The sequence below is a fragment of the Acanthochromis polyacanthus genome, chromosome 15 (genome assembly GCF_021347895.1).
Source record: "Acanthochromis polyacanthus isolate Apoly-LR-REF ecotype Palm Island chromosome 15, KAUST_Apoly_ChrSc, whole genome shotgun sequence".
NCBI classification, from domain to species: Eukaryota; Metazoa; Chordata; class Actinopteri; family Pomacentridae; genus Acanthochromis; species Acanthochromis polyacanthus.
Genome location: NC_067127.1, coordinates 11,223,656 through 11,244,658, shown reverse-complemented (window position 1 = coordinate 11,244,658; position 21,003 = coordinate 11,223,656). Strand labels below are relative to the sequence as shown.

Below are 21,003 nucleotides of genomic sequence, written 5' to 3'. Positions count from 1 at the left end.
CCTCCCCCCCCCTCCCTGCATCTCCCTCTCTGTGTAACAAACCACCCAGCTGCTCCATCCATCCCATCCGCACACCACGTGACCCACTTCTCCCATGTCCTTCAGTACTTCATTCAGCATGATGGCTGCGGATGCTGCGGATGCTCTCTGCTGCATCCTGCATCCGCGCCGGCTCTCCCTCCTTCTCCTCACCGTCACCCTCTCCTCCCTGCCGGCACCGACAGCGGCGCTGCTCGGCGTCCGGCCCGAAGACACGCAGAGCGGAGAGCTGTCCGTGCAGGATGGGATACTGAGAGCCACCGAGGGGACCCGCTTCATGCTGAGGGTTTACTACTCCGCATCTCCAGCCACCGAGCATCCCAACAGCCAGAACGGCAGCGGCAGACCCGACGCAGCACCTGCCGCTCCGTGGATCGCGTTCATAGAGGAGCCAGGTGAGGACAGCGGGGATGCCGAGAGGCGGCAGCGCTCCAGAGGAAACCCGTGTGAGGAGGAGAATGCCCGGAGCTCTGACATCGAGCTGCTGGGCTCTTTCAGGTCCACCTCAAGTCACAACTCGGTTTTGGTGGAGCTGCTCGCCAAAGACCTGCGCAGAGACGAGGTGATCAAATACTACTCCATGTGCGCCTTTGATGGAGTGAAATGGGAGCATTTCAGCACCAAAGACTTCTGGCTGGCCGTGGTGGAGAGACCCCCGGAGGCAGATGTTTGGCTCCAGGCGGGGGTCTCGGTGTTGCTGTTGGGACTATCCGCGCTCTGCAGCGGGCTGAACATCAGCATGTTGGCCCTGGACCCCGTGGAGCTGCGGGTCCTCCAGAACAGTGGAACAGAGAAGGAACAGAAATACGCACGGAAAATCGAGTCCGTGCGTAAACACGGGAACTACATCCTTTGCACTGTGGTGCTGGGCAACGTGCTTACAAACACATGCTTCGTGGTGTGGATGTGCCAGATTTTAGGAATGACTGCTCTATCGACTGCCTCGTGCACTTTGGGGATATTCTTTATTGGAGAGATTTTACCTCACTCCGTGGCGTCCAGGCACAGCCTCGCCATCGCCTCCAAGACGCTCTGCGCGACCCGCCTTCTCATGCTGGTGTTCTTCCCCATCGCCTACCCGGTCTCCAAGATCCTGGACATCATGCTGCACCAGGAGATCAGCAGCTTCTACACCAGGGAGAAGCTGGTGGCCATGCTGCGCGTCACAGACCCCTACCACGACTTGGTCAAAGAGGAGCTCAACATCATCCAGGGCGCGCTGGAGCTGAGGACCAAGACCGTAGAGGACGTGCTGACCCCTCTGTCAGACTGCTACATGCTGTCGTCGGATGCCGTGCTGGACTTCTGCACCATGTCAGACGTGATGCAGAGCGGTTTCACACGCATCCCGGTCTACGAGAACGACAGGTCCAACATAGTGGACATCCTGTTTGTAAAAGACTTGGCCTTCGTGGATCCCGATGACTGCACTCCTCTGAAAACAATCACTCAGTTTTACAAGCATCCCATGCACTGCGTCTTCAGTGACACCAAGCTAGATGTGATGCTGGAGGAATTCAAGAGAGGTAACCGCACATCTCCCCGTGTGTCCACTGTTTTTGCATGTCCTGAATATATATATATATATATGAGTAAGAAGGCGCTGTTCAGTCTGTGAGGCACCATATGTTATGAACAATCTCAGGGTACCCTCCTTCCACATAGAAGCTCAATGTGCTTTGAAGTGACTGTGCACTTAAAAACTACATTTTCAGAGAAGAAGTCAGTGTTCACATCAACCCAGTGGCTCAGTGGGCCTGCCAGTAAAGCCCTTTGATCCCAAGAGCAGTGAGAGCCATATGTGGAATCTGATACTGTGTCACACAGTGAGTTTGGTTCAACCAGAGGTGAGAGGCTACCAAGGATCAGAACGGGGGTTATCTCAAGAATTTATGTGATGAGAGAGATTTAAGTCATTTTCCCATGACAACTCTGTGAACTTCATCTACCACCGATGCTTGGTTCGACATGTTTAACATTCATCAGGTCCACACTTTAGTGTCAAATCAAAAAAAGAGTTCTGCAGGATTTTTCTTCACTCCAGTGGCAGCAGATGCAATCAGTCTAACCACTCCGTCTCTCTCTGATTCACACACCTCTTGCCTGACAACCATCTTTGCTGATAAGTAAATTGACAGTATTACAGCACTCCATCGCTCACAAACATGCAGTGATGGCATCTGTTCACTCTCAAGCAAAAGTGTGTCGCCTCTCCCTGTGGGAGCCCATTCAGTGGATGATAACATTTAATATGATTCAGAATCAATGTTCTGTAGCAAACAGTTCAGGCCGCTCCGGTGAAAAAGAGACATGTGAGACGCTGCTGGCACAGCTGTTACGTAAAGATTCCACTGACTTTGCTTCATGTTGTGGGGATTAAGATGTAAAGCTGTTTCATTGACAAAGAGAGCTCAGGAGATGTCAGTCAGAGGCAGCTGCTGACTTCGGCAAGGTCATGAATTAAATTTGCCACTTACAGGGCAGGAGGTTTTGTTTCATCTCGTGCAGAATTATGACAGATAGCTTCAGTGAGGCGCAACTGATGCATGCGCTGACCTCTGACCTGTGATTTCCACAGTGTTTCTGTATTGTCTGTTTATAAACAAGGTGGAAAGGTGAAGTCAAGGCTTCACCTTTACATTGTTTGTGTGCGCCTAATTGTCTGCTCACAGTGACTTTGAAGTTCCTTCCTCTCTGTGGGTCGTCGCCATCCGAGCCCACAGAGCAACCATGAAAAATTCAGTTCCAACCTTTCCCTTCCCCTCTCGCCTCCTTCCTCCTTTGCTCTCATGAACTAAGAGCTCCTGCTGTTCAGGAAGCATGGCTGGAAGCTGTGATGATGTCTCACTGAGATGGGTGAATGGCCAAGGGTTAGAGGAGAGAATGAATATGTCATCTTAAAATGTAAGGGAGCGCTGCAAACCGTCGAAATACTACCCGGAAAACACAGCCCAGGTGGCTAATTTTTTGACAGAAAAATAATTGGATATTTCAGTTCCAGCTTTAATTTGAATCATCAGGGTCAATCCATGTCAGATGAGACAGAATTTGGTAAATATGTTGCTGCCTGAGTTTTACAGAAATATCAACTGTTTCCAAAAAAAATCCTATCTGGCCACATTAGTTGTTCAGCATCTTTTGAAACAAATCTCCTGGATTCATTAAATTTGGTGTGAACACAGACAAAATAGTTTCCTGTGGTTCCAAATGATTAAATAGCTCAAGTAGAGCCCAACTTTTTGATTGTTGGCCCTTGAAAATAGAAAAAAGTGTAAAATTTCCAAATGAGGGTGGTGCTGTGGTCCCAGAAAGCTCCTGTAACTGCATATAAATATGGATGCATTCAAAATACAGTCATCGGTTAACATTTGACCAACTTTTGAGGCCCTAAATATTAGTAGAATTTGATGCATGGGACGTATAAGTCAATGTGCCAGTTTTTCGCCATTTTGAAATCCCAAAATGGTGACTATTTGTTGGTACATGAGCAAAGTTTCAAGTTGCTTCTATGTTATCCTCGAGTTATGATCTACATTAGACAAAGTCAACAGTTGAGCATATTTTTTAAAAAGCATGTTCGCAAAGAAAATCTTAAAAATGCCAAATGAGCTGGTCAACCTGTGGGTAACCAGAAGATCATTTGCATGGTAAAGAAACCCCCCTTTATGACCGCACAGCATGTCAAGAATGCTCTAGGATGATGGTGTAACGACATGTTTTTTTTCGTCGGGCTCAATTATCTGAATTTTAGACAATTCAACACAAAATGCAAAACTGTGGTCAGCCACAAAAACAGAACATGGTGAAATCCACAAAAACACACTAAAAAGAGAAGTAGAGTTGTATAAATACGGCCTATTGACTGATAAAACAAAAATAAGCCACTATCGAAATGAAAGAGGAAAGTGTGGAGAAGAAAAAGGAACAATTTGTGACTCACGGCGCAGCACCTCATCTGTGAAACATGGTGCTGCTTCTGTTGCGTCTCGGACGACTATGGCTGCCAGTAGAACTGTCGCACTGTCGTTTATTGACAGTTTCACCGCTGACACAAGCAAAAATGATGAATACAGAGATACACGGGAGAATTCTGTGTGTGGACATGCATCAATAATTCATCATTCAGCCGGACAACGATTCCAAATACACAATCAAAGCGACCAAAGAGCTCCTCAGGGTGAAGACGTGGATCATCCTCAAATGACGAAATGTCACCTGATCTCAGTCTGATTGAACTGCTCTCTGCTTTCAGACCAGCCTAGCTACAACACAGCTACTTCTATATTAAGCTGAGACTTGGCACTTTAATTACACTGAATGTGCTTGAAGCGCAGGGCCCGAAGCACAAAAACTGTGGAACCACACAAATATGTACTTTCTGGACTGTTGCACAAACATCAGTTTACATAGTATATATACTCTTTATGCATTTAGGCTTTCATTGCATGAAACTTTTATGAGCAACATAAAAACTGCTGTGAGGTTAGACAAGAAAGGAATTTTCTTGAGTGAAAAATTGCAATACCCAACCACAGTAGCACTGGGTTACATGAAAATGCTACACTCTAAATTAGACTTGAATAAAAGTAAAAGAAGTATCAGCAACAAAATGTACTTCAACTTTCAAAGTTATGCAGAAAAGCCCTGACAGGATTAGTATGTTACTGGATAACAATTCTTAATGTCTCAATATGTAAACAGAGCTTTGATTGTGGTCCTCTTTTAATTGCATCATACTACTGGAAGCTTATTTGATATCATTAAGCTTAAATTTATATGAAGTGATCAAACGTTTTGCATGGAAAATCCTCATCTAAACACTAGCTATGGAAGTAATAGATTATATTTCTCCCTGTACTGTTGTGTAAGTACCTCAGAACTTTAGTTACTGCAGACCCTTTTACTGAGAAACCATTTTAATACAGTAAACAATACAATCTTGTATCTCAGTTAGCATAAAAAAGAAATCATGGAATGTGGCCACAGTTTAAACTTAAGTTGTTGGATGTACACATGTATGTAAAACAGGGTTTGAAAATAATTGCCCTAAAAAAATGAATTTTTTTGGAGAATTTCACAGATTTTTCTATATTTTTAAAATAAACAAAAATATCAGTGCCATTACAAAAACAAACATGAACAACCTGCAACTGCTAAACCATAAAATTTCCATTTTATTAATTATTAATTAAATTACTTAAGGAAAAATATCTTAACCCAAAAAAAGACTGCTAAAATACATTCACAAATGTGTCACGATTTATCAAATATTTACATTTTACTTAATACATAAATTTAATTACAGTTAATTTAATTTATTGTAAACACAGAATTAAATTAAATTCATTAGTGACAATTAATAGAAAAATATGCATTTTTTCTACAGTTTACCCCTGATTTGTTTGATGAATGAGAGCTATATTGTCATACTGAAAACTTTACAACAAAAATATTGAATGACTGTTTTTATCAATTAATACCTACAAGTTTTGTCCATCTGTGAATTTATAGGTTTTTATCATTATATATATATATATATATATATATAGTTTATGATTACATTCACTATATATCATAATGCTATATATAGATATATGTAATTTCATTGTTTGTTTTCACTTGTAAAAATACTTCATAAATAGACATGATCTTATGTGAAACCAACGCTAAAAAATGTATTTTTGGCACAAAAAACTACTGTATTCTTATGAAGTGGTTATTTTCCATTATTTAATAGAATATTTTTATGCTCTGGCTGCTGGAAAAAAATGTTTACACAAAGTACAGATAGAAAAATATGCACAAACAGATGCACAATCTAAAACAACACATGGATTTCAAATATAGACATCAGTGGCGTGGGAAACTGGTAGAACAGAAACATTCAGAAAAGGGACATCCACGGAGGATCCAGCTTTGCCTCGGGCGTGTGTGTGTCTGCTTGTCTGGCTAAGTGTGTGTCGTTCTGCAAGAGCATTATGTAACATATGAATGATGTAATGTGGTTCCTGGGCAACATCAGCAGCTGAAGGCGAATCCATGTCTGACTCACCTGAGCTCTTCAGACAGGTGGAACGACCTCGCCGTCTCGGCCAGCCTCACACGGCCACAGCTACGTGATTGGACATGGCTGCCTGTCAGTAAATCACCCCCCCCCCCCCCCCCCCTTTCTTTCTTGTCGCAGTGGATTAAAGCATTTGATCCATTTTATCCCCTGGCAGTGATCCCCTAAATCGGCCCATCTCGCATGAGCCACAGATTTTGCTCAAAGGAAGGCCGGAGACTGTTTCTATGTCGAAATCTATGTTCTAGTGACATCATGAATTTTGGTTAGATAACTGAGCCGGTCATTAAATTGTGTCGTGTGTTGACGTAAGCGCAGCAGATGGGGATAATTTTATGCTAACAAGGCAAAAATGTACATTAAAAACCTCAGCAGATTTTTTTAAAAATAACTAAAATTGAAAAAAATCTGTTGAAAAGTCTACAATTCCTGGTTCTCCTCTCCTTGTGGCGCTCACTTCTTGTCACACTGGCTTTGTGTACTCACTGCAGAGATGCTGCTGGCGAGCTCTGTCATTGTATCTGGCAGGCTTGTCGTGTTCGGCTAAACAGTTAGTGAGTGGGAGCTCTGTGTGGGAGCGGTTTGCTCATGGATGTGTAAAAGTGTGTGTGTGTGTGTGTGTGTGCGATGTTTTGTGTGTTTACAGAGGTGGCAGCAGCATGGGCAGTTTATTCAGCAGATGCAGGCATCCCCAGACTGATTGCATAATCACAGTGTTTACGTAAGGCCCAAGTCTTACAAACTGTCAAAGTGTCTCCAGTCTAATCCCCCCAAATGTCCACTCTCTTCTCGTCTGAGTCATGCAGAAAACACACAAGGGCAATCCTGACTTTCAAATAATATCAAAATTCCTGCTTTTTATGTCCTCTCGGCTCCAGTTGGTTTATTAATGCTGATTTTCATCTTGACTGCACACATCCAGTTGGAGGCTGTTGACTCGAGTTATTTTTATCCGCTGACGTTTCCTCTCATCTCTTTGTATGCACACTTTTTTGGCTTGAGCTCACATTTTTTTTAAAAAAACGTTTAAACTTACCTTTTGTTCCCTTTCTCTGTTGACTGCAGGTAAGTCCCACCTGGCTGTGGTGCAGAGGGTGAACAGCGAAGGGGAGGGAGACCCCTTCTATGAGGTGATGGGCATCGTCACCCTGGAGGACGTCATAGAGGAGATCATCAAGTCCGAGATCGTGGACGAGACAGACCTGTACAGTACGTATGAGCACAGTCATTATCACGTCCTGAGTTTTCAAAATCACTATTACATTAGCTGCAAATCAATTTTTTCGGTCATTATTTCCAGCTCCCATGGTGAATGGATTTTCCCTCAGCAGCTGACAGAGTTTGTTCAGCTGTGTCCACATCATTACTGGAAAATGCGCCATGAACAGCATCTATTTGCATATCAATAATTAGGGATGTTACAAGCACAACTGGAGTATGAATAGTGCATTGTGACTTCATTTCTATACCATCTACTCACCTGTTGGTTTTTTTTGCCATGAAACTATTGATTCCAACCCTCCCTCCCCTGTTGTTCCCAGCTCCTTCCTGATGCATAATTAAATAATGGGAATAAATGACCCGGTCGCACAGATAATCACCATAATCCGCTCATTTTTAATTGCCTGGAAAGGCTCTTAACAGGGAGGCATTCAAATGTCGAACTCCCTTAGTTCCATATCTAATCTTGTCTGTGCTGTCTTTCACTCGCTGAGTTTTACCATTTCCCTGCCACAATTACAGTAAAATGTTCTCCCGAATGTTTCCACAAACACTGCTGCTCCCACAAGCCTTGGACATAAAAATTTGAAGTGTGCTGCAGTTTTAATTGCATGCAGAGTGTCTGAAAGAGTCTTTGTCATCGGTGCACTTGTGTTTGTGTGCATAATTATGCGTGTGCATAAATATAGCACAGGGGAGCTAATCTCTCCAGACTTTGCTCTTCAGGCCTTTATAGCACCAGCTGTTCCCGCTGCCGCTCTGATGTATTTAATGGAATATAGTATAGTTAATACTCCTCGCATCTGCAGAAGATAAGTCAGTTTTATCAATGAGAGGTCTGTTGACAGCACAGGAAAAGCTCAGGCTATGTGCAGCTGTACTTTAATAAACTAAGTATGCTGCATATACAGCAGATGCACCAGCTAATTAGGTCAGTGGCACATGAAAATAGTTACCAATTCTCCAACAAAATTGCTGCACTCATGTAGCACATCTAGTGGGGCAAATCCAATCAGTAAGAGTGTCATATTTTCCCTCCTCAGCTCATATCAGAGCATGTGTGATCTGTTAAATCTGCATTGTATGCTATGCACTTCAGATAATTTGCAGTCTGTGTTTGTTCATAGCTGATAACCGGACCAAAAGGCGAGTGTCCAACCATGAACGGAAACAGCAGGACTTCTCCATCTTCAAATTGGCAGAAAACGAGCTGAAGGTGAAGATCTCACCCCAGCTGCTGCTCGCAACACACCGCTTCTTGGCAACAGGTAGCACCGGGGGCTTTTACACGTGTCTGCATGCAGAGCAGTTTAGGTTCGCACGGTGGATTCTTGGATAGATTGAGGATAAGGACATGTGATGAGGAGCTCAGTGTTCTTTCTTTGACCCTCTCTTACATTGTTTTCTTGCATGTGTGCGTACATGTCTGCACCAATCCATCTCACAGAGGTGGAGCCTTTTAGGTCGTGTCACCTGTCAGAAAAAATTTTGCTGCGTCTCATCAAACATCCCAGCGTCGTGCAGGAACTCAAGTTCAACCCCAAGAGCAAACACGCTCCTCAACACTACCTCTTCCAGAGAAACAAACCTGTTGACTACTTCATCCTGATCCTGCAGGTAAACTTACAAAAAGGCTGCTAAAGATGCATTGTGACAGCTCTTTATGTTCGTTTTTTTACGTAATTACTGTGTGGGAAGCTCCATAAGATCTCCAAACAACTGTTCACATGTATAATCAATGCAACTGCTGTGTTAATGTTGCAGGGACGGGTGGAGGTGGAGATAGGAAAGGAGGCTCTTCGGTTCGAAAACGGAGCGTTTTCTTATTACGGGATGCCAGCGCTCATTCCACCCCTGCCTTTTGGTAAATCAGTGCATGCAAAAAGCAATACACATGAATGATTCTGGAGGAATCGGTGAGGTTTACGGTGATAATGATGATGACAGTGCAGCAAAAATGATGCAATGCAACAGGGGTGGAAGCGTTTTTCCTCTCCAAATGCCACCCAGTGTCTGTATGTAGCGCCCACTTGCAAGAGAGGCAACAGCAGCAGCAGCGGCCGGGGGAAGTAAGTAATTAAAAGACGTGATTTGAAAGAATTTCCCAGTGGAAGGACATGACCTGCACAGGATTATATGAAATCCAGCTAAGACTGCAGAGCAAACAGAAAGCCTGTCTCTCCCTCTCTCTCTCTCTCATTTCTTGTGGTGGTTTGTGTGCACATTTTTGCACGTGTGACGTTCAGGATGAGCTTAAAGCTATTCCGGAGACCCCATTAAAAATGTGAAAATCCCTTCTTAGGACGTTGCAGAATTAAGAGTTTTCTTATAAGCGGCTGCAAAAGTATCACATCTCAAAAGAGCATTTTTAAAATGTTTTTCTGAGTCATGGCTCTCCGATAGATTTGACAGGAATAGCATTATTGCCATTCATCCAGGCAGCTCAAAACAAAGCAAATGTAGGTGAATGGAAATTACCTCAATAAACATCCATCGTCTTTTGAAAGTAACCGGAGATCTTTGGTTGCTGTTGAAATTCCTGCGATCTCACTGCTGTCTTGCAGGGCATATTGCTGTTATTAATATATATATATATTATATATAATCTCATTTTTTTCTCCTATCAATCATTCCATCTCAAATCATCCATTTTTTAGAACAATTTGTGCTCAGCCATCTCTGATTTGCTCTCTCTTTTTTAAAAAATTGCCTGGTGACCCACTTTTAACACATTTTTTCGCACATTGTTTAAAAAAAGTCACGAAGTCTTAAAAATAAAAACCTGATATTTTCACCATTATTTTTCATCATGCCATTGATTCAGAATCTGCAGTATAGACAAACAGTTTCTGATTATGGGTGAGCTGAAATTAAAAAAAAAAATCCAAGCTGTCATGAAAAGTAACACCTTTAAACACACATTAACTAAATAAATGAAAATGTAGAAGTCTAGTGATTTGTTTCTGAACCATATGTAGGCACATGTTCCAGTAATACAAAGCAAAACACTGAGAAGACATTTTAAAATGAAATACTTGATCACAAGAAGTTATTTTTAACTGATTGAGCAGGGGGTATGAAAAGTTGTAGCACATCAACAAACATACTGTTAGGAAGCGTTGTCCAACTAGAACACAGTGCTGGAATTTTAAAGTGGTTCTCCAAATCTAACAATGAAAATATCTGCTTTAAATTAGGGCATGTTTTTCATTTTCAAACTCCACTTTTTAGGCCGGAAAAATCGAGTAAACTGTTATCTTAATCAATTCATATTGAAAGAGATGCTCGAATATAAAGTCTTAAGCTGTATGCTATAAATTAACTTGCCCCTTGTTACATTGGTCTTGAAGGTCAGTGGATTCCCATACCCAGAGTGTTAAATTTGACAAAGTGATGTCAATAAAATGTAAAACGTGGCTCTGTCAAGGAACTCTTTGTGCAAAAAACCTTTTCCAGATATTAGTGACAGCTTAATTTGCCAAGAATGGCCATCACTTTACAAACTATCCAACCACACATATCCAAGTGGTTTAAATGGTTTTTGTAAACATGCTCATTTTAAGAACTAAAAAACACTTTCCAACACTGCATATACGCAAGTAAAAAGTATTGTTAGCAACAAGAAAATACCTCAAAATGACTGAAGCTTGCTATACTTCAGACGAGTTTTGACATTTGGTAAATTTTGATTTAATTGTAACGAACTCCGAAATACAATACAAGACTGTTTTCCATAATTTCTGATAATTAGCAGGTCGGGGAATTTAGAAGACAGAGACACATTTTGATTTGGTTGCTTAAGCATTTTCTGAAAATGGTGTTTGACCCAATGGAAAAGATGTATTTAAAAATACAAAATTGAAAGTATACCTTCTTGTGTTGTGTTCAGGTCAGAGGTTCAGCTCTCGAGGCAGCGGTCTGAACCAGTCGGATTCATTACTGAGCGGAGGCAGCGTGGGGCAGCTGGCTGCAGGAGGCGTCTATTTACCAGACTACTCAGTCCGGCAGCTCACAGACCTGCAGATCATCAAGGTTGCAAACATAAATGCCCACTCACACACAACCCAGAAAACACTGTTATTATAAACTCAATTAAATCTCTAATTTCCTGTGCACTGAGGGGAAAAATTGGTACCGAGAAACTGCTCTTTTAAGCTCCTTCCATTTAATCTTCAGAATTTTCCCAAAATGCACTCTCTTCCTCCGCTGCAGCATTTCCCTTTGATATGTCCTAATCCCTGATTCTGACTGAACACAGACATCCTGTCGCTCACTCTCCCTCCATACGCCCTCTTTCCTTTAATCACCAGGGATAATTGAGCTCCATTTCAACCATGAATATTTAGCCTTAAATGATGAATGCGCCCTCTTTCTTCACCTCTCCTCCCCTTGCACCCAGTACAGTCCGTGTTTCCTCCTGTCCACGTGCACCGGGGTTACATATGAAGGGCAACCATTCATGCGTGCTGATGGTATCATTTGCTTTGTTGGTGCCCACAGATCACTCGGAACCACTACCAGAACGCCATGACGGCCACCAGGATGGACAGCTCCCCTCAGACGCCGGACCCCGTGGATCCCGACGCTAAAGGGAGGCCTCCGGTCCCAGAGGCCCGCTCACACAGCATCGCCCTCCCCCTCACCCACACCCACACCCGTCTGGGGCTGGCACGCCTCGCACACCTCCATCCCCACGGTGGCCTTCGCAACACCTCCCAGCTCAACGAGAGGAACCGTATCGTTCGTAAGTAGGACGCGTGCTTTTGTAACTATACAGTAGCTCAAGCAAATTGTGTTTACGTTACTGTGATGAGCTGGCAGTGGTGCTGAAATCTTTAGACAATAATTAATTAAATAGTTCACTAGAAGTCAAATCAAGGTGATTTTTCACACATATGACAAATGCTGACTCCAGTCTGACTAAAATGTAACTCTTTGCCTCTTTTCTCTGTTTAAAATCCTTCTGCAACACCAGTCAGTCAGTTTTGCTCTGATGGAATACAATGAGCAAATTGAGAATATCACCGTGGATATTTAGAGGAATAATATCCTATTTTCTCAAATTTTCAGACTAATTCTGATTAAATATATTAATCTGGTATAAAAATTGAGGTTTAGGAGATTAATTTGACAGGCATACAGTAGATCCCAAAAAGCAACAAACATTTTTATTTTCTCTGTGTCGATTTCATTGTGGAGTATTTAAATCCAAAGGCTGAAATGCTGTTTCAGATGTGTTTTGACACAAAGACAACATTCTGAAGGAAATGCTGAAAACTCAGTTTTTTGGAGTCTTAAAAGTTGATGCAAAATGTCAGCTAGAATCCAGATGAAGATGCGTGACAAATTAAAGGAAAAACCTGGATGGCACATGCTGGGTCAACACTTATTAAGACACTTCATGTTGATTTTTCCTTTGATTTGTCTCGCATGTGTCTAGCTGTTAGCATTGTCCTTCAAAAGTTTGCAATTCCTTTCTCTTGCTTATCTCCACCAGATGTCAACATGTGGCATGAAAATCTTTTACGACCTGACATCAATCTCTTCATTCCGTTCCCTCTCAGATGCATCACTTTAAAAGCTTCATGCTCAGTGTCCTCCATAAACCATGTGCTCAGGCATGAGCATTGTTATGGGCACTGCAAGCGGCTCCGTATCAATTAGGCGATTTATTGGACTCATAGAGACTTAATTTAAGAGGAAGAGGAGCTTCAAAGGCTCTGACATAAGGATAGGAGGGAAAGGGCCAAAAGCCTGACTGGAGCAACAGATGATTCATGGAATTATTTAACACAAACACAGTGACCTGATGACTGTTTGGTTCAGTCCTGTAAAAAGCCATAAAGACATCCCTGCAAACAATAGAATTAACACACACACACAGCTGCACTCTTGCACAATGTACACCGCACTTTAGTTAAAGCTCTCACAGAGTGATTAACTTTGGAGAAGTAATCTCAACTGCTGCGGAGTCGCACTCTGCAGCAGAAGAACTTCTTCACAAATAGCACACAAAAATCGAACAACTCCGACTCAGGTATAGATTTCAGCAGTTTACTTCTAAGCTTACTTCTAAATATGCTCCTAAGCATCTTTGTTTAACGGTGCAATGGCACAAAAGACCAGCCAATGCAAAAACACCTCTCACCGAATATCACCATATCGAAGAAATGGAGCTGTGTATGAAAGAGCTGGTGGATGAAAAGAAGAAGTCCACAGCAACGATGATGAGATCAGCAAGTTGAAGGATCGTCTGAAGATCAGGGAAAAGGAAATGAAAGATGTGCTGATGAAGGCCAATAGACACAAAACGCAGAGGACCAGAACCCTCCACAGATGATCCAAAAAGCAGGAAACATACAGGAGGCTGATGTGAAAGGCTTGAAGAAGAAGAAGAAGAAGATGATGAAGAACCATCCCGAAGAAAGATAAAAAAAAGAACTTAAGGGAAAAGTTAAAGAACTCCAAAGGCAAAACCAAGAACTGGAGATGAAAAAAGAACTGGTGGAAGGTGAATTTATGGGCCTGGAGCGGCAAGACAAAGCTTTCAAAGATGAAAAAAAAAAGAAATACGCAAGAACATTAAGGAAATGCAGGAAGCCAAGAAAAAACTCTAGGAGAAAAACAAGAAACTGGAGGAAGATAAAAGAAAACTAGAGATTGTAGTCAATTAAAAATATTTTAGAAAACCAAAAACAATACGCTAACAGTGGTCTGTGTGAGAGCCTGTGTGTAAAGCAATCCATAATATTCTTAGCTGCCTCAATCAAGCTGCTGCTCTAAACAGTTTTTGTAAGCTGTTGTGTGAAAATGTTTTTGTTCAATTCACGCCGTCAGTTTTTACAGTAGCTTGCTGTAAACAACCTTTCCTATTTTTGGCTATAAAAAAATGCAACAAAAAAAGATTTTTTTTAGCGGAAAAATGCATTAATGTTAGAATTTGGCTGTATTTTTACAGTAACTTATTACAGTGAATGAAAAAGAGAGAAATAATGAAGATGTTGTTGAATATTTATTGGGGCTATATAAGATATTGTTTGTCAGGTAGCTATTAGAAGATAAGCAATTCTGTAAAATAACATACAGAGTTTTGTCATACTGGTTCATGAGCATGCATACTTACTGTGCGGCATAACTTAGAACAAACAGCTGTTCTAATGGCTTTCTATTATATGTATGACATAAGTAAAGAAGGACTTCTATATATACATCGAGCACCCACGGTGAGCCACTCACAAAACTGGTGCAAATATGGCATGAACCAATCTGTACTGGTCGCAAGGCTTAAAGGATTTCCCACGTCATCTGTCTTACAGTGTGTGACGCGGCACCCAGTTTGTTAGTGTGTGTTCAGGCGTGTCAATAAGAAAAATCAGCAGTCAGATGGTTCCAATGGTGGTCAATAAAGGAGCCATTTACTGTCAGATTTGTATGTTCAGTCAGAACACCACATATTTGACCCATTAAGTCTCCTTCACTGAGTCTAGATCATCCTTAGCTAGAATTCAAACGTCAGACTTTTAATCCTAACTTGGTTGCTGTTAACCTTCCGCTGAAGCCAAATAAAACACTGACTCATGAATTGTAAATTGTCTGCCTCCCTCTATAGGCAGAGCTGCAAACATGCTGCTGTTCTACGATGACTTACATTGAGTTTCTCGGTCTAATTTTCTTCTCACAGGCAGTAAATCTGATGGACAGAGGAGTCCAAACGATACCGTGTTCCTTCGCATGGATGAGATTCCCTACATCCACGAGGACCGACCAGAAAGTTATGGAGAGAATGGTGAGTACAGCTGCGTACATCCTGCATTCAAACCTGTGATTTGTTCATCTGCAAAAGCAGAAAATGGTCAGAAAGTGTGGTTTCATCTTTTTTCCTTGAATAAAAATAGGGACTTTAATCATAAGAAACCAAGTAATGCACTGACTAATATCTATTACTTAGAAAGTCTATGCACTTAAATAAAAAACAAAACACTGTAAAATATAAAAAATAAGGCTTATTGCACATGATGTGCATGTTATAGACAGTGGAATTAAACTATATCAGAGGATTTTATTTCACAAATTCTCACAAAATCCCTCTTCGGTCATTGATTGAAATCCTAAATAATCATTTATGTGTGTCAAAGTTGTATCTTTACGTTTTTTTTATCCAGGAAAATATTCTGATCCTGCCTTAAAATAGCTTAGATGCAACTTTACACTATTGTTTTGTCTACAATATGCAGATCTATGAAGTCGCCACCTCTCTCTCTTTACTATACTTACTATAAACACTGTAAAACTAACTTAATTTATATAGCAGAAAGTTGTAACATTGAAGTTATTCAGTCACACATGTCGTAAAAGGATACAGAAAGCCTATTCCGGCAGGTCGATAACACTGTGTGAGAGTAAAGCCCATTTTAAGCTCTTAGTTTATCATTTATTTATATTTTAATCATCTGTTAAGCATCTATGAATGATCAGTTGATTCTATGTTTAGTCATTTTTCCAGAGAAACTAAATTCTTATGTATTCAGAATTACAGATTGACTGCTGACTATAGTAATGTGAAATTACTCCGTTGAACAAAGGTCAAAAATAGAGATCTAGAGAGTTATTATTCCACAACAATTGGTACCTTACATTTGTCATCTATGTATGAAACCCATATGTTTGAGACTCATCTGTACACTGCACTTTCAAGGCACAAATGCTCTGTCATGACACTGACTGCTTATTTCGCTTATTGGGGTTCTTGCATATATAAAAACACCATATGGAAAAATTAAGAAGGTAAAAACTCATTCTCACCTGAGGGAATCTTTAAAGAAAATGCCTTCTTATTCAGTACAATGCCTGCAGAAGTTCTGCTGCTACAGCTTTACTTGGTCTGGCAAGAACAGTAGCTTGTGATGGTTAATGTCAGCTGTTATACTCAACAAAAATATAAATGCAACGCTTTTGTTTTTGATCCCATTCTTTTAGGAGATGAACTCAAAGATCTAAAACTTTTTCCACATACACAATATCACCATTTCTCTCAAATATTGTTCACAAATCTGTCTAAATCTGTGATAGTGAGCACTTCTCCTTTGCTGAGATAATCCATCCCACCTCACAGGTGTGCCATATCAAGATGCTGATTAGACACCATGATTAGTGCACAGGTGTGCCTTAGACTGCCCACAATAAAAGGCCACTCTGAAAGGGGCAGTTTTATCACACAGCACAATGCCACAGATGTGGCAAGATTTGAGGGAGCGTGCAATTGGCATGCTGACAGCAGGAATGTCAACCAGAGCTGTTGCTCATGTATTGAATGTTGATTTCTCTACCATAAGCTGTCTCCAAAGGCGTTTCAGAGAATTTGGCAGTACATCCAACCAGCCTCACAACCACAGACCACGTTGTGGATGGAGTGGCCCACAGTGGCGGTGGGGTTATGGTATGGGCAGGCGTCTGTTATGGACAAAAAACACAGAACTGTGCGCTTCTTAAAATGTTTTTACTTATTTACTTTTACTCTGTTAAGCGCCTTGTGCTCCTTTTGGCGGTTGGAAGGCGCTTTATAAATAAGATTTGATTGATTGATAGGTGCATTTTATTGATGGCATTTTGAATGCACAGAGATACCGTGACGAGATCCTGAGGCCCATTGTTGTGCCAACATCACCTCATGTTGCAGCAGGATAATGCACGGCCCCATGTTGCAAGGATCTGTACACAATACTTGGAAGCTGAAAACGTCCCAGTTCTTGCATGGCCAGCATACTCACCGGACATGTCACCCATATGATAGCGTGTACCAGTTCCTGCCAATGTCCAGCAACTTCGCACAGCCATTGAAGAGGAGTGGACCCCGACCCCCAATAAAACAAAACTGCCCCTTTCAGAGTGGCCTTTTATTGTGGGCAGTCTAAGGCACACCTGTGCACTAATCATGGTGTCTAATCAGCATCTTGATATGGCACACCTGTGAGGTGGGATGGATTATCTCAGCAAAGGAGAAGTGCTCACTATCACAGATTTAGACAGATTTGTGAACAATATTTGAGAGAAATGGTGATATTGTGTATGTGGAAAACGTTTTAGATCTTTGAGTTCATCTCATAAAAAATGGGAGCAAAAACAAAAGTGTTGCGTTTATATTTCTGTTGAGTGTATATGAAGCTAGATGTCAATTATTTTTCATCATATTTCAAATATTTTTTCTCACCGAGGTAGGTAAACACACAGTTATCTCGGCAGAAGGCATGCTTGTAGTTCCTTTCTGGTGCTCCCATCCAACTCTCTCTGAGTCATGCTGCTTAATGATGGTGTTTTCTTGAAGGAGCCAGAGAATAAAAGGAGTTCTATTATTTTTTGGGCTGCAGTGGCTGCCTTTCATCACCAGCTACAGTCTTTTAGTCTATAAAAGTGAGTTATTCAAAACTGTCACTCACAGTGGAACAGTGGGGAGCGTAATCAACGTCTCATTTCCCTTCTAACTTTCTCTTTCAGATGTGCCTACGGTTTCCCAGCCGTCCACCTCCCCCTTCATCAGCTCTTTGTCTCTGTCCAGCTCCGAGGAGAACATCGGAAAGAAGCTGTTGCGTAAATTAAGTGAGTGGGCAATTTGTCACGAGCACAGATGCCACAGCACGCCCACGTGCACCGTCAGATGTTCCCAGCTTTGATGTCAGATACAGCAATAGCGCCAGGTGTATCTTAGCAACAGGTGATGTGTCGCGTCCCTCTCAGCAGCCTCCCGCTTCCTGCAGAGCACATTCTCCACATGCAGCTGTCCTCGTTGGCTCAGATGCAATATGACTCATTTAGTTTTATTCAGCTGAAACCGTAGCTGTGCTGTTTTGTAAAGCAGCCGAGGAGAAATCTGATGCGGCTATATGGTCTCGGGAGGGGAATTTTAACCAGCATGATCTCCTCCGTTTCTAGGTAACAAGAGGAGGAAAAAGTCTCGGGATGGAGAAAAGAGTTTGGAGGAAGGTTCAGAGCAGCCGCCGGTGACGAGCTAGCACAGTGACACTAAGGAAGAGGGATGAAGCACACGTCCTCTTCCTCTTTATCGTCCTCACTATTAGCCACCACCGCTCCATCAATCCACCGATTCCCTTCCAGAGACGGAGCCATCCCATCTGCTGTAGCCATCGATGATACTCAGGACCCCGCTGACACACTTCGGCCATCTCCTGCCTGACTTGCTTGGAAAAATTGGGCAAATCTAAACAACAGTATTGGATTTATCCAGCCTTACACTGGACTGTAGGTTTTAACCACATTTGTTTAGTGCTAATTTTGTCCATGTTACCTTTTTGTGGTTTCCATAACATTTAATCGTTACATTTGAGCCATAAGGCGTCACTGAAATCTCTCAAATGGAAGCCAACGAAGTCCTTAGATTCCTACATCTGAGCCAGTGTTGACCTTTTACTTGATCAAGCAATTAATTGTTAATATAAGGCAGTTCCTACATACTGAAAATGTTGTTTGCACAGGGAACTGGCCAAATGTTGCCATTATGGTGCCACCTACTGCCGACACAAAGCAGCACACTAGCCATTGAACAAGAAGAAAAAGCCACCAGATAAGAGCACAATTTTTTACAAGAGATTAACAAACATGATGAAAAAAAAAGCCATAAATTAACTCTCACCTTGAATGACTGCTTGTTGTATCCACTGACCGCTCAGCAACTGCACAGTTTTGAAAAAGACAACCGTTAAACGTACCTGATTTTTTTAATATGGAAGTGTCAGGATTACAAAAAGTAATTTAACCCTCCTGTTGTCTTCATTTACGGGCACCAAAAAAGTTTTGTTTCCTTGTCTGCAAAAAAATTTCCCAAATTTCTGAAAATCTGCAAAACCTTCAGGAAGAAAATTCCAATAATTCCTTAAACGTTTTATTTAAAAAATAAGAATAAAGTCGGCTAGAAATTCTTGTAAATATGTTCAAAAAATGAGTAAAAATCTTCCAAAAAAATCCTAAAAATATCTAAATTGATTCCACATATATCAGTAAAACTTCAGATATTTTCTTTAAGAATATTCACATAAAAATCAACCAAAATCCAGCGAATTTCGCTGGATTTTGGTTGATTTTTTTGTGAATGTTCTTAAGAAACATTTTTAACATTTCTTTTTATCCAGCCAAAAAAATGTTGAAAATGTGGACATCAGAAGTTTCACTGTGAAAATATATCTTTTCCCCACATTTTCAAACTTTAAAAAGGGTCAATTTTGACTTGCAGGACAACACAAGGGTTAAAAAGAGCAATATAAGTCAACTTAAAGGCATGTTTCCTACATGTTTTCTACGTCCTCTCATTAAAACATGCCCTTCTCTCTGCATATGTAGCTGCTAGACACAATTTTAGCGTTTCTATCCAACCAACACCTTCACCCGTTCGTCTTTATTCTTGGTGGTATCAGCTTTAACATTAATCTGTTGTTTGATTGTGTCATTTGCAACACTGTTGGTGAATTTCATCAGCGTCACATATTAGTGAGTTTTCTATGTACAGTTCATCCCTCACAGGGTCAGTCACTAAAGCTGCGTACACCAATTTTAAATAAGCTAGGGGTTTTGGATCTTAGGGTCTAGGGATCCAAATGGATATTCTTGAAGAAGTAGACGCTACTTGCATGTTTGTTAATGCTGCTTTTACTGTAGAATTATCCCTGTTGCACACTGTTTTTACCGTATGCATGCTTATATAAAAGGATGCATGAATAGGATATCAGTCTGCAGTACCTTCTCCCTGCTGAGGTGCAGTCTGGGACTTTCTGAACTCCTAAGTAGGTTTTAAATTGGATCTCACATAGGCGGCAGTCTGAGGTTCTGACGAGAAAACGGCAACAAATGCTGCCCGATTACAGAGAAACAACAAAAAAAGGCTGCAGACTGCATTAAAGGTAGTTTATAAGTATTAACAGTTGGTAATAAGGCACAGGAATGCTGCAATTTTAAGCCATTGTTCGAGAAATCCTCTTTAACTGCAATAATGAAATAATGATTTGATCCTTTTTATAATGCGAGGTCGTCCCACGTGGACTGCTTTAGTCTGCATTGTGAAATCTTGGCACTGCTGAACAGGACAGAAAGAGAAAGAGATATGAAAAATTAAAGCAATATGACACACACTGACGTCAAGCTAACACCTCCCTCCACACACACAGGTGATGTTTGCGGACTCTCACCGATTTAATTCATTCTGTCCGGTAAGGCCATGTAAGTACAAAGGATACTGCACCGGTAAGCTATTTACGCCGACCCCCGCCATATAGTACACAGAACACGCAATGGGAAGTCTTTTCATCTGACGTCTAACTCTGAGTAAGAGGATTTGTGTGAATCACAAACTCTCAGCAGAATGCTTTCAGAGAATTTGCAGTGGGTTTACATGACTTTATATTTGTAAAGACTGAAGTGTTGTTTGTTTGGGGGAAAATAAGCAAAGTTAGATTTTCTAATGTAAATGCAGATGATTATATAAGTAGGTTACCCAAAGATATCAAGAAATAGATCATATGTTCTACACAAGGGATAATTAAATTATGAATAAAGTTATTGAACTACTACTCTTCTCTGCTTGGTTTTGTTTCCAGTTTATATTTTTCCAATTCAAACTGCTATAAAAAGTGAAAACTGCTTGATTTTTTCAATACTCTCTCACTTCACTCATAAAC

General features: G+C 41.2%; 1 protein-coding gene across 1 annotated transcript; it reads left to right on the top strand.

Moving 5' to 3' along the window:
- Window positions 1–15: 15 nt before the first annotated feature.
- On the top strand, window positions 16–20,895 carry LOC110953163 (metal transporter CNNM1). The gene is made up of 10 exons (XM_022197026.2): window positions 16–1,565; window positions 7,169–7,312; window positions 8,452–8,592; window positions 8,772–8,941; window positions 9,089–9,188; window positions 11,214–11,356; window positions 11,825–12,068; window positions 15,006–15,110; window positions 17,816–17,917; window positions 18,251–20,895. Exons 1-10 carry the CDS (start codon window positions 95–97, stop codon window positions 18,328–18,330), a joined length of 2,700 nt encoding a protein of 899 aa, XP_022052718.1. The 5' UTR covers window positions 16–94; the 3' UTR covers window positions 18,331–20,895.
- The last annotated feature ends 108 nt before the right edge of the window (window positions 20,896–21,003 follow it).

Bases quoted from the DNA above. Each gene is read 5' to 3' on its own strand.
- LOC110953163 (XM_022197026.2), top strand. From the start codon at position 95: ATGTCCTTCAGTACTTCATTCAGCATGATGGCTGCGGATGCTGCGGAT. The intron at 7,313-8,451 runs GTACGTATGAGC...GTTTGTTCATAG, and splicing joins GGACGAGACAGACCTGTACA to CTGATAACCGGACCAAAAGG. The intron at 15,111-17,815 runs GTGAGTACAGCT...TTTCTCTTTCAG, and splicing joins AGAAAGTTATGGAGAGAATG to ATGTGCCTACGGTTTCCCAG.